Source organism: Mya arenaria, chromosome 5 (genome assembly GCF_026914265.1).
Source record: "Mya arenaria isolate MELC-2E11 chromosome 5, ASM2691426v1".
Lineage (NCBI taxonomy): Eukaryota > Metazoa > Mollusca > Bivalvia > Myida > Myidae > Mya > Mya arenaria.
This window is the reverse complement of record NC_069126.1, coordinates 24,635,891-24,653,474: the sequence shown is the minus strand read 5'-3', so window position 1 is coordinate 24,653,474 and position 17,584 is coordinate 24,635,891. Positions and strand designations below refer to the sequence as shown.

The 17,584-nt window shown below is 33.3% G+C and overlaps 1 protein-coding gene across 5 annotated transcripts in view; it reads left to right on the top strand.

Annotated features, from left to right (window-relative positions):
- The window catches only part of LOC128234881 (bromodomain adjacent to zinc finger domain protein 2B-like), a 249,182-nt gene that overhangs the window by 133,414 nt on the left and 98,184 nt on the right, over positions 1-17,584 (top strand). For all 5 annotated transcript variants that reach the window (XM_052949483.1, XM_052949482.1, XM_052949481.1 and 2 more), the window contains 3 exons: positions 1,235-1,312; positions 1,494-1,605; positions 2,781-2,923. In XM_052949483.1, the coding sequence (XP_052805443.1) occupies positions 1,235-1,312; positions 1,494-1,605; positions 2,781-2,923 (333 nt within the window). The remainder of the gene's footprint in view (positions 1-1,234; positions 1,313-1,493; positions 1,606-2,780; positions 2,924-17,584) is intronic.

Sequence of the window (17,584 nt, the reverse complement as noted above, 5' to 3'; positions counted from 1 at the left end):
TACCTCGATTGGTCTGAAATTATGTTGATATATTATTTTTATGAATAATGAAAATGTCATTATATGTATGGAGGCCATTTTGGATTTTGTTGGCCATTTTGGTTTTATCAGAGTTGGTCTTGGGCTTATTTTTTTCGGTTTGTTCTTAAGATAGTGTGATCAAAATTTGGTGCTTTTCCCTTTTTCTGAAGTATTTTGGTAAAGATCTGACTGGACTATATTGGCATGGACTCTATTCCAAGTGTTTATGAGAGTCATAGAGTAATCGACACTGCTGTGCTGTGAACCTAGCGGTCAGAGTGGGATTTGAACAATGTCTCTTACAAGTCATTTTTAATAGTTTAATTTGTAGATATTTGATACATATGTATTTACCCATCAACAAGGCAGACAAATTAAACTACATCATCAATTCATTTTTTTATATCCCTCAAAGCCAAAAACTTCCTCATAGCACAACTCACACAAACATTGAAAACTATTCTTGATAGTGTTTATCATTGTTTTACTTCTGTAAATATTTGCAAAGATTAATGTTTAAATCTCTATCATGCTTTTCAGTGAAATATGAAGTTTTATCTGAGTGAAATAACAACAGTGAAAATATCAAATTAATACTTTAGTTTTAAATCATGGAGTGAAAATATCAACTTCAAGAACTTCTTTTAAAAAGAAAATCAATTATAGGTAAATCATCAACTCGCTGCACATTTTTTTACCTTGTTTACATTCCTTCATTTTGTATGCAAAGTAAATCTAAGTACTACTGATTGCATATTAACTAAGCAAATTGTGCCTGTCAATCAGCTGAACAAAGCATGTTTACATTGCAAGTTTTCACTGATGAAAACTGGTTTCAAATCATGTTTGAAGTCATCACACTGCATTGGCTTTCCCAGCTCCGCCTGTAAATGGGCTGTAAAATTAGCACAACAAAAAGCCTTGAAATTTAGTTTCTAGCAGTTCATGGTTGGCAGTATGTAATATGAATCGGTAACATCTTTACTGACAGTATTTTAAGGTTCCCAAAAACCATATGGATCTGAAGGCAATCATGGATTTAGATGGAGTAAAAGGCACCACTATCAAAACTCCATCTGCAACCAGTAGTAAAATTGTTTATGAAACATTTTTAGCTTATCTGCTTTTTATTGCATTGGACTCATTACTGCAGTTGACTGGTCTGGTATGGTGCTTTGGTTTAAATGTATGAAAATATTTTTTTTGTATTCAGGAGCAGCGTAAGATGGAATTTGTCCTTGCCCAGGAGCTGAAGAAGCCTCGGGAAGACATGGAGCTCCGTGACTCAAAGGTGCCCTCATCTGCAATCTATTTTCTTGTCTGTGTAGATCATTATTAGACTGCTTGTCTTTACTAACAAAAGCCAATAAATGAAACATATATCTTATGACTTTATTCTAGTATTTATATTAAAATAATAAATACTGGTGTCTACATGTTTTTAGGTTTTTAATGCTGATTATTATTTTCAGCTTCTGCCAGATATACCTCGAATTCCCGGAAACCATCTTGATGGTGAAGCATTTGCTGACTGTCTCATGTCTTTGGAATTCATGCACAATTTTGCAAAACCTCTTGGCTTTGGTTAGTATCAACCTGCATTTAATCTTATTTAAGTTAAACAAGTCCAATATCTTAATATTTTTCACTGGTCAATTTATGCTACTTTGTTATGTTTGACTTCATTTAATTTGACTCAAAGTAATCCCAATGCAAGTAAAGTTTTATTTGTTTAAGGTGTGACACCTGAAATCCTCTGGTTTTTATGTATAGTTCAGGCATGTTTGGTAAATCTTTTATGGTAGACACATAGGGATTACTTTATTCGTCGTCTGTGTTGTCATCCACCTCAAACTAATATTTTTAAGTGCAAGGTCATTGTGATGTTCTGACAAGAATTCTGGGCACTCCCGACACTCTGGTGACACATCCTATTCTAAGAATTCTTGTTGTTGTGTGGTCTAGATGTGATTTTGGTATATGTATGACACCTGGAAATGCCTGTTTTTGTACCCCTTTTACAAACAAAGTTTTAAGAGGGTATATTGAAATCACCCTGTGGTCGGTCAGTTGGTTGGTCTTAGGTCCATTGCAATGTTCCTTGTCCGAAGGTAACTTATAGATAACTTATGTATATTTAGAAAAATAATTGTTGGAATTTAATTTAACTTATATAATGATAAAGCCTAATAAGAAGAAGTGCTTTGTACAAGGATAATAACTCTATTTCAGCTTATTACAGAGTCATCGCCCTTTTTTGCTTTTTCTTGTCCAGAGAATAACTTGAAATCTGCTTGATTTAATTTATTTATAAAATGGTAAAGAAAAATGAGAGGAAGTGCAGTGTACAAGAGCCATAACTTTATTTTAGCGAAATACAGAGTAATTGTCCATTATCATGTTTTATTGCGGGAGCATAACTTGAAAAGTACTTGATTGAACTTAATAAAACTTCATTCATTGGTTAAGCAAAATGAGCAAAAGTGCAATGTAAAGGAAATGTGACTATATTTTAGCTAATTGCAGAGTCATTTCCCTTTGTTACTTTTTCATGAAAACTACTGGAGGGAACTTAATTAAATTTCATATGATGGCAAAGTACATGAATGGTAGTACTGTGTACAAGAACCATAACTGTATCCACAGCATTGTCAATTAAAGGTGGGATTTCTAAATATTTCACTGCCATTTCTTATCAGGGTGGCATTCGGGGGTAATTAATAACATTCAGCGATAGTTCTAATTTATGTGTGATTTAGATGATGAGAGTCTACCAACATTGTGCAGCCTGCAAGATGCTGTTTGCTGCAAGACAGAGGAAGATGGGGAGGAGTATCTGTCCTTGGTAACACACCTCCTTAGATACGCACTTGATGATCCAGGGGTGCCTAATCCTAAAGAGGTATGATCAGTCTTCTATTCTACTGTGCACATCACATGAAAGTCAGCCTGTTGAACAATTTAACCCTTTAGCACATGTATAGATAGGCCGACATAGCTCATAAGCAGATGTATACGCATCTGGCCGACCGTATCCATTACTGGATGTAAACGCATAATAATAATAATAATAATAATAATAATATCTTTATTTAGAGAAGGTATAAACACATTATGACATAATTACAGGTTCAACCATAACAACATCATATTTACAATGTGGCCTTCTATGAAGAAATACAAACAAACAAAAACAAAATGCATTTGGTAAATCATAAAACATCTGCATCGCACTTATACATTCCTATACAAGAACTTTTGATGTTTTGAATATAATTATTCTATACAAATTAACATAACAATTATTTCAATATACATCATGTACACGCCGACAGACACTCAATAAAACTCAACAATTTATATAACAACAGTTATTTCAATCTTTAAGATAATGAAAAGATGATATACCTTTTTGAAACTAACCCTTTGCACATTTCAAGAGGTGCACTTTATAATTATGCTTAAATGTGTTTAACTTTTTTGCATTTCGTATTTCATCCGGAATAGTATTCCAAACCTTCATACTGTAGTACGAAAAGGAATCCAGGAAATAGTTAGTTCGCGGTGTTTGTATCAAAACTAAATCTTGTTTTGAAGTTGATCTTAGAGAATAGTGTTCATTATTTGCAAAGATTAGCAATTCAGACATATACCTCGGAGCCTTTCCATTAAGGGTATTATAGACAAGGGTTGCACAGTGATATTTACACCTGTCTGTAAACGTTAGCCACTGAAGTTCTTGTAACAATCCGTTTGAAGATGATCGTTTAGGAATTTTAAGAATGATTTTTGCAGCCCTATTTTGCAAGGATTTAACTTTATGTAAGCAACTTGAGTTTCCTTTGCCCCAAATATGACAACAATAATCTAAAATTGGAAGGATATATGCATTGTAAAACAAACGTTTCATCTCATCATTGAGGTAGAACAATAGACGTTTCAAAAGTGAGATTTTACAGTTGATTCTTTTGCAAACAATTTCTATTTGCGGACGCCATTTTAGATTATTATCAATATAGATTCCAAGTAGTTTTTGCACAGTCACATTTTCTAATGCTGTTCCATCGATTGTAAGATTTAATTTACTAACTTGTTTTGTTTTATATATAGTTCCGATAACCATACACTTGGATTTAGTTGGATGCAATGACATGTTATTTATTTGGCACCAATCTACAACGAGATTAAGATGTCGTTGTAGTTTACTTTCAATGATGTTTACATTACTACCAGTTTCATGCAATGTTGAGTCATCTGCAACTAAATCGATGTTCATATTCAATTTACAAAGCGCAATGTCCTTGATATATATAAGAAACAGCAGTGGACCAAGAATGGATCCCTGAGGTACTCCTGATGATGTATGTTTCCGACTTTAACTAATTATTTTCTATTAGATAAGTAGGATTTAAAAAACTTTATCGAATTTTCAGAAAAATGATACAAGTTTAATTTATGTAGTAGAATTTCATGATCCACTAGATCAAATGCCTTTCGTAGGTCTAGAAAGACAGCACCAACAATTTTGCCACTGTCAATATCTTTTACCCATGCATCTATTAAACTTGTTAACGCTGTACAACAGAAATGGTTTTTAGCTCTACTGGCCAAAGGCCAGAAGAGCTTATGCGATGGTAATGTGTACGTAGTATGTGCATCCGTGCAGTCGTGCGTCCGTGCGGTCGTGCGTCTGTAAACAATTGCTTGTGAACACGATACAGTCTTCAGTTTTGATTGTATCTCGATGAAACTTGTTCAGTATCTAGATATCCATTAGAGCTTGGATCCTTTCAAAAACCAGCAAGATCCGCCCATGAATGCCTAGATTATGGGCCATGAAAGTTTTAAAGAAATGCTTTCTATTTTTAGCCAGGTCTGCTTGAGCGAATTCTATTTTTAGCCAAGTTTACATGTACATGTAAATTCAAGTCTAGAGTTAAGGGAGACAATTTGCAAGTCTAGGATTTTGAGAGACAATTTGCTTTTTGCTTCTGCAGTTGATTTTGTGAATTACTCTGCCTTGTTCTTGTTGAAAGCCCAAAGGCCGTTTTTTAGCTTGAAGTTCTGTAGTTTGCGCATTCATCTTAACAAAATTGGTTGTGAATGTTTAAGTTATGCACCTGGTGTCATTACTGGCCACACCCAGGGTTCACAGGTTTGGTAAACATAAATCTGGAAAGGTTTGAAAATCTTTTTGTGTGTTCGTACATCCATCTCAGCACAATTGATTGTGAATGTTTGTTTAAATTGATCAATGTAGTCCTAGGATGCCCTTGACTTTGACTTTTTGACCAACTTTTTTTAACTTTTAAAACTACAGAAATTTTTACTATGAGTACAGTTTTGAAAGCATTTTTGTTTTGTCAGATGACTTTTACTTGGCACATATTAAAATAGTTCATGCAACTAATCTGCTTACAATACTTTCTGGGCTCAGATGTTGAACGTGCTACGTTTTCAGGTAACCCAAACACAAAACATAAACTATACAGTCGAAACTCGATGGCTCGATATTCTAGGGACCGGCCAAAGTACTTCGAGCCTCGAGAATATCGAGCCAAGCGGGATTGCTTACAGAATGTTATTTTTTTCATTTGTTACATAAAGTCTTATTTACCTCGTTTGTTATTGGCTACGCTATCTCCGCAAGAGAAGGAAGAGTATTTATAGGGCATAGTTACGCACCCTAAATTTCGTAATATGATTTTATTCGATTATTAGAAAATATCATATTATTTTTTTATTTATAATAAAAATACATTTATGCGAAAATAAACAGTGGGTAACACAAACATAGCTTAAAAGTTATATCAAAATGCGTAGTAATTTAGGGATGGATAACAATTAGAGACAGAACTTAAAGTGATGGCATGTTTATTCAAACTGTTTAACCATTTAAATTCGATAATAATTATAATATCAGTCAAGCAATTTAATCGATTAGCGCCTTGTGCTTAATGAAGCCAATCAAACAAATCAAGGTGTGAGATTCTTAACTGAACACGCGAAAATGACATCGACCCAAGCAAACAAATCAAAGTGTGAAATTCTTGTTTGGGAACACGAAAACGACATCGAGCGTGGAGAAATATCGACCCTCAAGATATCGAGCCATCCGATCGAAATTTATATGAACAAAGAGTAAATAAAAATCGGTCCTTTTAATTTGGTTCAAGCCAACGAGGATATCGAGCCATGAGATATCGAGCCAACGAGTTTCGACTGTATGTCTGTTGCCTTTTACCCATACATACATGCTCTGGATTGATATGACCACAAAAGCCATGCCAGTAGAGCATAGGCCCTTTTGGGCCTCTTGTTCCTAAATCCAGACTGTTTAGTGTGTATAATGTTTGTAGAATGGAAGTATTTTTATCTTGAACTTGGTTTGCAATGTGCCTTTCAAATATTCTTGATATTGTTGGCAATATTGAAATTGGACGATAATTACTTGGATCATCTTTACATCCTAATGTTAATACACGTGCAGTTTTCAAGAAGTCAGGAAATATTCCGTTCATGATACTGTTATTTATAATAGACGCACTGCATGGTGTGATGAAGTCACCACAATGTTTAATTACTCTTGGGCCAATCTCATCTATCCCAGTTGATTTACTTATATCAAGTTTATCAATGATCTGTTTTACCTCAAGTGGTGATAATCCCGTGCCAAAAAAGCTTCGCTAAAGCGTCGCAAAACAATGCTAAAAGCGCCGCAAAACAATGCTAAAAGCGCCGCAAAACGATGCGGTATTGGCAAAAAAAACGAAGCTTTAGCGAAGCTTTCGATTTGTTAAAAGCGCAGCTTTTTGGACATAAAAGCGCAGCTCTTCGCAATAGCTGTGTTTTTTGTTTGAAAAAGCGCAGCTTTTGCAAAGCTTCTTCCTTTTTTGTTTGAAATAGCGAAGGTTTTGCGAAGCTTTGTGCGGTATTGGCCAAAAAGCACAGCTATTCGCAAAAGCTGCGCTTTTTGCTTGAAATAGCGAAGCTTTTGAGAAGCTTTGTGCGGTATTGGCCAAAAAGCGCAGCTATTCGCAAAAGCTGCGCTTTTTGCTTGAAATAGCGAAGCTTTTGCGAAGCTTTGTGCAGTATTGGCCTGAAAAAGCACAACTATTCGCAAAAGCTGCGCTTTTTCAGACCAATACCGCACAAAGCTTCGCAAAAGCTTCGCTATTTCAAGCAAAAAGCGCAGCTTTTGCAAATAGCTGCACTTTTTGGACCAATACAGCAGAAAGCTTCGCAAAAGCTGCGCTTTTCAAGCAAAAAGAGCAGCTCTTCACAAAAGCTACGCTTTTTTGGCCAATACTGCAGAAAGCTTCGCAAAAGCTGCGCTTTTTGTGGCAAAAAAACGCAGCTGTTCTCAAAAGCTGCTTTTTTTTCCTCGAACCCTCTAATAATATAGGGGATAAAAAGCCTCAGACTGGTGTAACAAAAAACTTTTAATAAAATATATATCATATATACATCAATGCCAAGTTTATCACTAGTTCCCACATGATATGAATAAATATCCCATTGATACCTGTGTATAAACTTCCCCAATAAAGAATAAAAACAAAACATTATGACCTTTTATTGCTGTATTAAAATATTATTGAAATTGTTGAATATCACTTCTTTTTCACTGATACTTTAGTCTCTATTAACCCTTAGGCTGCTGATGGCGATTTTAAAGGCTTTGCAAACAGCTTGGAACCAGACCAGACACCGAGTAACTCGGCGCCTGGTCAGGTTCCAAGCTGTTTGCCACTCAGTCAATATATCCCCAAAGTTTTAAGTAAATTGAAAGAAATTTAGAATAAACCAGACGACATTTTTGAGCAGACGACAATTTACCCAGCATGCCAAGGGTTAAACCACATGAAAGCATATTCTAAATGTTTGAAATAAATATTTATACTTTATATTGTTTATTTTTGTTTAGGTCTTCTAATTATTTACGCCATTAGTTGGTGTAGAGGCATACCTTTCAGTATGATACCTAAATTGTAAACTATTTTTTAAAACTGTCAACTACATAGTAAAATGACTTTTTCCATACTCTGCCTTATGTTGCCCTTTTGTTAAATTTAGAGGTTCCTAACAGCTCTGTTTATTACACAGTGTGAACTACCAGATTGTTAATTAATACTTTACATTATTGATCAATCCAATTTTCAATATTTGGTAGTTTTATTACCCCTTGTAAAACAGCACTGATTCTTATCAGATGTACATTTAATGAAAAAACATTCTGCAAATTTTGATAGATATTCTGTTAAGCCAAGAGTAAAAACAAGAAATCAACGAGTTTTAAAACTATATCTTATAAATTTCATTTTTATGAGCTGGATATCATTTTGAAATGTAAGTCCAACATGTTTAAGAAAATAGTCTCTGAGGTTATTAAGTAATTGATAAACAACTAAAATAAGTATAAGATCAGAATATTATAAGAACACACCAAAATTGCATGTCATCTTTTACAAAACATCAAATGATTGGATTGTCATTCCAAATCATAGTCCATGTTCATCTGATCTTATGATAGTTATATCATAAATTTAATATCATTAATTTATCCCTTTAATCATCAATGGTTTTTATTTGTGTAAATTCATTAATTCCTTTAAAAACATCCAACCCTTCCTGCTGAAATCCCAATAAAATGGCCGCCCCTATTTCAAATTTGTTCTGAGATTCTAATTGGTTGTTGTACAAATATGGCTTATCATGGGAATGGCTTATGAACAAAGCATGAAGATCTATGATGATAACATGTATAGAAATTAAAGTAATATGAATTCTGTGAATATTCAGTTGAATGCAATTAATAACTGTTTATTTTGTAAGTGTATTATTTTGCATAATATTATAAAATTATGATTTATTGCATCCTTTTTTAATTTATTTTGAATCATTAATAATTCATTTATTCATCCAGTCATTTAAAAGTAACTAATTAAGTAAATTAATTAATCAATTTATTTATTATTAATTAATTTATTCATTCATTCATTCATTCAATTATTTATTCAAATTTTCATTCATTCACTCATTCATTCATTTATTCATTCATTCATTCATTCATTCATTCATTCATTCATTCATTCATTCATTCATTCATTCATTCATTCATTCATTCATTCATTCATTCATTCATTTATTATTCATTCATTCAATCACTAATCAATCAACCAACCAATCAATCAACCCACCAGATAATCAATCAATACATCAGTAAATTAATCAAAAATCAAACATTCACATTATTCATCATTCATTCATTTGTGCAATCAATCAATCAATCATTCATTCATCCATGTATTATTATATTTTTGGATTCAACCCTTTTTTTCCATATTTCATTCATTCATCAAGAGATTGAATACTTCATTCAATCAGGAATAGAATGTATGAATTTGATGAATGACTGAATATTTTTTTATGTTATTGTAGATTTACACATGGATAAACTAAAACAATTAAATTACTGCTGATTCTTAACTTGAACATGAATTATTATAATTGAGATGAAATGCAGAATTTTTAAAAGAAAACATTCTTCAGCTAAGAAAAAGCACTTATTATTTATATAATAGACTTAAAACGCAAAAAAGTGCACCCACAAAGCAAAAGATAAAAAAAAAGCTTCGTCTTTTCTTTTAAAGCTTCGTCTTTGGTTGAAAAGCTTCGTTTTTTCCAATAAATATTGGCCTTCTTAATATTCAAAAAGACGAAGCTTTTTATGCAAAAGACGAAGCTTTTATGTTAAAGACGAAGCTTTTGTATAAGGAAAATATGGCTTAAACAAAAAGACGAAGCTATTTTTTCAAAAGACGAAGGTTTAGCGAAGCTTTTTTACTAAAAGCGAACCTTTCATGAAAAAAACGCAGCTTTTACGAAGCTTTTGAAAAAAGCGAAGAAAAAGCACAGCTTTTGCGAACTTTTGAAAATCAAAGCACTGAAAGTGCTGATGGAAGGTGACATTGTTCGGTCTGCTGCAAGAATAGAACTAAGTCCTTTCTCTTATAAACACAGAAAATCATCGGAACATAATCTTGAATATAGAAGCATAATTTGAACACTCTTATGTGAGGACAATTAGACAATGCTTCAAACCAAATATCTAAGCTTGATATTTATTTTCCAAACATAATTATTCATCTTAATGCTGTAGCTTTGAAAAGTTGATGAAAAGGTCACCTGGCAATATCATCGTTAATGTTTGTTTGCAGAACTACTTCATAGTCAAAATTTCATTCCAGTTGCATAACAAATACGCCAAAAGGACACAATCAAGATAACTGAAGCATAACATTAACAGATGTTTTTTAAAACAGTATACATGGTCCAAAGTTCAATGTTGTACTCAAAATTAAAAACGTAGGCCTTAGCTGAAGCAACTGTGCACAAGATGATCAATCTGCAAGAAAAACAATTGTCGAAAACTGACATAAACTTGGTATTAATGTGTACAGTGCATTGAATCTTACTAACTGAAGTACCACATAGTTTACAATTTATTTTAGCTAAGCAGTGATTTTGTATTTTTCCATTAAAAATATTACTGGGTATGTCTACGAAGGTATATAGCTTAAAAATACCACCCGTTTGGAGTAAGCCTTTGTAGCACAGCGGATACAACACTGGACTGCTATTTTTTTACATTTTGATCCTTTCTCTATAATTATGATTCAAAGCTTAACACATTCTATTAAATAATTGTCCTGAGTTGCGTTACAGGAAAAAAAAATTGGTGCCAATCTGGTGTACAGTCCCTTTAAAGTAACCCGAGAACAACAATGATGAATTGTTTTCCAAATATAGCAACATTTTATTGCAGAGGCCACAAAAATAAAAAAAGTAAGTGAAAATGTCACAATCATGGTTAGCCAAACACAACATTCATAATTATTCTTAAAGCAGTACATTTTATGAAAGAGGGTCAAAAGGTCACAGTAAAGAAGATCTGAGGACAACATTGATAATTGTTTTGCAAAACTTACTGAACTTTTGTTGCAGTACCTTAGAATAGAGAAGATGGTCAAACGGTAATTATCAAGGTTATCCAAGTACAAAATTGATATTTGTTTTAAAAGTTATACACATGGTCTAAAAAATTTTGCTGTTGCTTCAAAAATAGAATGTATGTCAAAAATCATATTCTATGTCGCCAAAGCACAACATTGCTTTTTGTTTTGAAAACTGTACTAAAAAACTTTCATTGAAGTAGCTTAAAAATAGGAAAGTATGTCGAAAGGACAACGTTATCAAAGCACAATTTTGATTTTTGAGTTCGAATCAATGGTCTTAATTTCATGGCTGAAGCTTCAAATTTTAATGTGTGTCAAAAGGCCACAATCTAGGTCATCAAAAGACAACATTAAATATTGTTTTCAAAACTGTCTAAAATGCTATAGCTCTAAAAAATAATTAGGTCAAAAAGGTCCCTTTTCCTTGACGAGTTGTATAATACAGTCTATTATATGATGACGAGTTTTAGTATCTTTTTATCAAAATATTCTTTAAGTAAAGACAACAAAAACAACTTACCTGTTTTACTTCTCTAGTAAACAAGAGCTGTCACAGAGACTGCGCGTTCGACTATTACGCCGCTGTTCAGTGTAAGGATTAAAAAGTTTTGGCGAAACATGGATCACTGTAAAATTAGATTAGATTTCAATGCAATACATTATGTATTTGTTGAGATATTAACATGAATGTGGTTACATGGAAAATTTTAAGTCCAATACTTGAAACTTAAACAGTATTTCTAAGTTGCATAATAAAGGGGCAAAAATGATAAAATATAAAAGATAGAGTTATCTTTCCTGATTATTTAAGAAGGTTGAATAGTTGGGAGCCTGTGTATAAAGTTTCAATGCAATACATGATGTATTTGAATTTATATGTCAAATAATAAAGCAAAACCTTAACCAGAATTTTTAAGTCGAATAATAAAGGGTCATTATTTGCATTAAATGCAAACTAGAGTTATCTTACTTGGTCAATTAGGAAGGTTGGATGGTTGAGTACTATTGTATAAAATCTTAATGCAATACATCAAGTAGTTGCTGAGATATCAACCTATGTGTGCTTACATGCAAAACCTTAACCAGAATTTCAAAGTCAAATAATAAAGGCCCATTTTTTGCATTAAATTCAAATAAGTGTTATCTAACTTCATTAATTTAGTAGGTTGGATAGTTGGAAATACATATCTAAAGTTTCAATGCAATACATGATGTATTTGCTGAGATAATGACTTAAAGGTGCTTACATGCAAAACCTTAACCAAGGTGTGACGCCGACGCTTGGGTGAGTAGTATATAGCTCTCCATATTCTTCGAATAGTCAAGCTAAAAACAGGATACATGTACCATTAAAGCGATGCTATTCTCTGGACTACAAGCATGCATTGCAAAAATTTGTATTAGGAAAAATTTCAAACCAAAGAATCATGCGATCATTCTCACACTGTTTGTAAGAAGAATACATATAAAGGTGATATCAAGTACAGCAGAAAGGAATAACAACAAAAAACTAAACTCTTTTTAATTGTGACATCATAATGGTCACCGGTAAGATGAAGTCGTAGATTACTATGTGTTCATGACGTCATTTCCTATTTAAACCAATATATAGTACCCCATTCAGTACCCAACGTGATTGAAAGTTTTTATCAGGAGATAAGATAAATATCACATTTTCCTCTTAACCCTTTAGCGCATGTATACGAGATAGGCCGACATAGCTCATTACCAGATGTATACGCATTTGGCCGACCGTATACATTACTGGATGTAAACGCATGGCCCGCATATTTCAATAGGGTCATTTCAATATTTCAATTTTGCATCTTTCTTTTTGTAAACAATATCCCGGATGTTTATAAAATTAAAGTTTAACCTTTTGTGTATTGATTTTCCCTTGAAAATATCGTCTGCTAAATTGAGAAGGTGTTTATACTCCCAATCGCAGGTGTGATATCCCATTGTGACGTAATTAGACCACGAGCTAAGTACTGTATGGAATTTCCCCCAAATTCATTGATGCGTAAATCATTAAATATATTACGTCAGTTCATTTTACCATTGAAATCAATTGAGATTATATTTACTTAAAGGTAATATTTTGTTTACAAACAAAAGAAACAATTAGTAAATGAGAAAATGATGGGTAAATTTTCTGTGAAGCTTATATAATGTCCATCATAGTTTTGGCTGTAAAATAGGTCATGTGCAAGCGTTTTGTTTGATCTAGATCTTTTTATTCATACCGGAAAATCATTTATCGGCTTTCTTTTTTTGTAAACAATTTTATGAGGGGGTAATAAAGTTAAACAGACACCTTGGACTGGATCTCTCAGCTGGATGACACCGGATATTCCTGACATATTTCTGTGTACTAATACACAAGAACATAAATTGTCCGCTTTTTAATCCAGATGGGTCTTTTTTATGATAGGGGTAATAAAAATTAGATCGATCCCAGCATTTTATTACCCTTTGATTTAATGCAATTATGACATTTCAAAGAAATGTTACAAATCCATCTTGAAAATACATTCACAGCTGAAATAAAATAATTTAATATTTCATCATTGACACCATTTATTAGATAATTTAATTATCTATAAAAAATGAATTCACATAAAAAAGATTTGGACACAATTATTTGGAGTAACATTGATTTTAAGGTCATACTGCTGTATTCATTTTCTCATTTTCAAATATCCAGAAAAGTACCTATGCAGATAAGGACTGCTTATCAGTAAGATGGCTATTGACTGGGAGGTGTAATCTGGCCACTTGTCTATGTGCTAAAGGGTTAAGAATTGGTTGGAAATTTAATTTTACATTTTTTTCATCACAATGAATACAAAATGACAAATTGTCATTTGAAAAAAACATTCTTGTCTATGAATTTTTTTAAAAACATGTGGAAGGATACTATAAGTTCCATGGTCAGTAGGTAACCCGCGATATGGGATATTCAATGTAAAGGAAACCATATTGCAGTGGAGTGAAGCTTGAACCTAAATATGGATTCTTGCCCCCCATATTTCCAATACTATGTCACCTATTAACCCCGTAATGTAAGTATAACGTTGACAACCTGTTCTCCTGTTTAAATGTTTTATTTATTCATTGAAATATTCATCAAATCCGAATAAAGACGCCATTTTGTTGTAATTTAAATTTGGAAAATGGAAAAATGTGGTGTCACCGCGTGACCTGTCCTTGACCAACAGCGGTGTTTCATAAATATTGGGAGTCGTGACATTTTTTTGACCAATAGAAATAGACCAATGTTATATTGATATCCCCATGTGTATTTAGGAGAGAAAAAATGTGTGATGGCTGTATTTAACTGGATATAAAGTATACAAGTAAATAAAAAACACGAAAAAAATCTTTATGAATAAACATTATTCAGAATGGGTGGAGTGATTGATGATAATGAGCCCTTCTTAATCATTAAGCTAGTTACTTTAGGTCATTTAATTGACTTCGAAAACAACCTCATTGTCTAATTCATTGTCGACGTAAAATCTTATGCAGGGATTGTGCATCAGGTGAGTGACAGTAGGCTGAGGAAAAACCCAACTTGAAGAATGAAATTGTTAATGATTAAGAATAGCACTTCAATTATACCTATCTGAAATTTCATTTGCTTAATTGTAGGTTTGTTCTATTTTTGTTGTTAAAGCTGCACTCACACAGATTGTAAGTATTGACAACTTCTTTATTTTTTGTTTCCGAACGAGCCATTTTTTTGCGAAAATCCATGGAAACCAGTAATATAAGACTGCTGACAAAAAATCAGATCATAGATTCTTATACTTATGTTCAAAAATTGATGTTTTATGCATTTTTTCTTTAACCGTTAGTATCAGTTTAAGCCATTAAGCATCAATTTTTGAACATAAATATGAAAATCTAAGATCTGATATTTTATCAGATATCTTATTATTGGTTTGCACATATATATTTACGCAATAATTTGCTCTTTCCAAAACAAAAAATAAAAGAAGGTGTTAAAATAGTCAATCTGTGGGAGTGCAGCTTTAAGGGCTCATTATTTCTTAGTCTAAACAAGTTGATGTTCAAATTAAGAGTCTTCTTATCCATAAACATCTATTAAAACAAGTTTTTAAAAAAGAGGGTGTTTTGAAAATATCAAAATTGAATTAAGGAAAAGAATTTCATATTTATCAGGTTTGAATTGACATTTCCAAATGCTTTACCCTTTGGAACAAGCCATGTGGTAACTAAGAAATATGTCAAGTCCATGATATACGCATTAGCACAAAATTAATCAAGCACAATTTTGATCAAAATTCACACACTGTGCAAGCATGTCAAAACATGGCCATGTTAAAATTGCAAAATTTCCTTCTGATTGAAAAAAAAATCACAGACTGTCAGACTAAATTACTGACACTCCTTTTCTATAAAAGTTCATGCTGTCTTCAGAGATAAATTGAAATAACGAATAAGGGTAATGTAACATTCTGCCAAAGGGGGAATGCATTCATAGTATGTGGATGTCCTGGATTAAATATGCAAATTAACATACCAGGTCTCTGTTTGGAGGGAGAATATATGTAGATAAAAGGGTTATATATGCATGATTTTCTCTGAAGGGATCTGTTGGCCTTGAACATTTCAGTAATATGGCTTGTTTTTATTGATCTTTTTTAGACATACATGTTTGATGTTTTATAGGCATACCAATGAGAATGATTTGCCCAAAATTGCAACAGAACAATTTCAGGGGCGTAGCCAGCGTTACACACTTACGCACATGCGTAACATCAATTTGAAAAATGAAAAAAAATGGTCAAACATGGCATCAAAGTCGAGGGTTATGTTTTGACATCAGAATAAAACCTTTAAGGGTAGATCAGCTATAGAAAGCATTGTTTCTCTGTGCTAGATAGCTAACACAGCCTTAAAAATCACTTAAAAAAAATTCTGTGGGGAGCAGCCCCCCCCCCCCCCCCCCCAACCTCCTACGGTTACAGGGATTCCCCATCCCATAGCCTCTCACATTTAGTACAGCCTGGCTACACCCTTGAATTTAATTAATTGCCAAAAAATGTCAAAATCCTGTCTACATTCTAGTATTTTGATTATTTTTTTTCATTGAGTAAGACCCTTTTGAGCTATTTAAACACTGTAAATATCCGTAAAGCTATATGCATGTATACAATATCGATATCCCCAGCATGCACAATTAAGTTATGCATTATCTTTTACCATTGTTAATTTTAACATACAAGAAGATACTGTATTTTACACTTACCTAAAAAATGTGTAGACAATGATAGAGAATAATAAGTGGCAGATTTCAAATCAAGGCATTTAAGGCTCACCAGGGGCTTAGCACCATCCAGATAATACAGACAGGCTAGCTCCATGTCCTAATGCCAGGATCATTTATAGTAACTTTATCTTGTTGAAAAGTTTAATTCTTGACTAGTCCAAATAAACAGCAACTTCAGAGACTTGGACAAGTTTTGTTTTGGCGAGTCTTCATGTCCACATCCGACTTTTTCTCCTAGCTAAGAATGACATTTCAAGCACTAAGTTTATTTAGTTCAAATAATTGTACATTGAATGATTTTTTACCATTTTTGATATGGCACGTCACATAGTGAACACATCTATAATTTTCGACTTGATGTATATTGAGCTTCAAGATGACGCGCATCAGCTAGATAGGTCCAAAATGGCAATGCTATGTTGACAGAAGCTGATCGGAATTTAAGTGTTTAATGAAACACTTGTGTAATTATACACACTTGTGTGATTAAACAATGATATTGGCTCAAGATAAATTATGTGAAACTTTCGTGTTCCTATTTTGCAATGCAATGTTTAATATAGAAGTGTTGTTACAGTTGAAGAAAATATTTTACTATGGTAGGAATCAGATCAACATGGCATAAAGTGAACCAAATTATGCACTGGTCAGTCAATTGTAACCACGCCCACCCCCCCCCCACCCCCAAATCTTGGGAATAGCGGGGACTTGGACTTTCAGTACAGCCAACACCGGCTAGATTCCATGCCATGCGGAGACGAACAGTTGGTAAAATCCCCACCAAAGTCCCTGCACCCCGGGGACTCTAGGCAAGGCCAATTACCCGCTGTATTTAAAACAGACAAAACCACCGCATTCACCCGGCAATGTGTAGTTGGACTAGGCAATGTGGGGCCACCTGACAAGCATAAACACGACCCAATTCACCGGCTATTCCCCGTATATCCCCGGACCTGGGTTGGCCGTGGTTACAATTGACTGGTGCATTTTAAAGAAAATCTGAAGAACCTACTGTACTGTAATGTATGTTTTATGCAGAAAGATGACAACTGTGACGCAGATGCAAGTTGTTTCGAGTTATTTATATTATCATTATTTTTCACATCAATATTTGCAACAATTATTGGCACGAAGCAAAACGACGTCATTGTTTTTTTGATTTTCACTAAGTTTGTATTTCCGTGTTTTACTGCAACTTACTTTTAGTCGTGGGTGACCTTTCACCAGATGTATATCAGTCATTAAT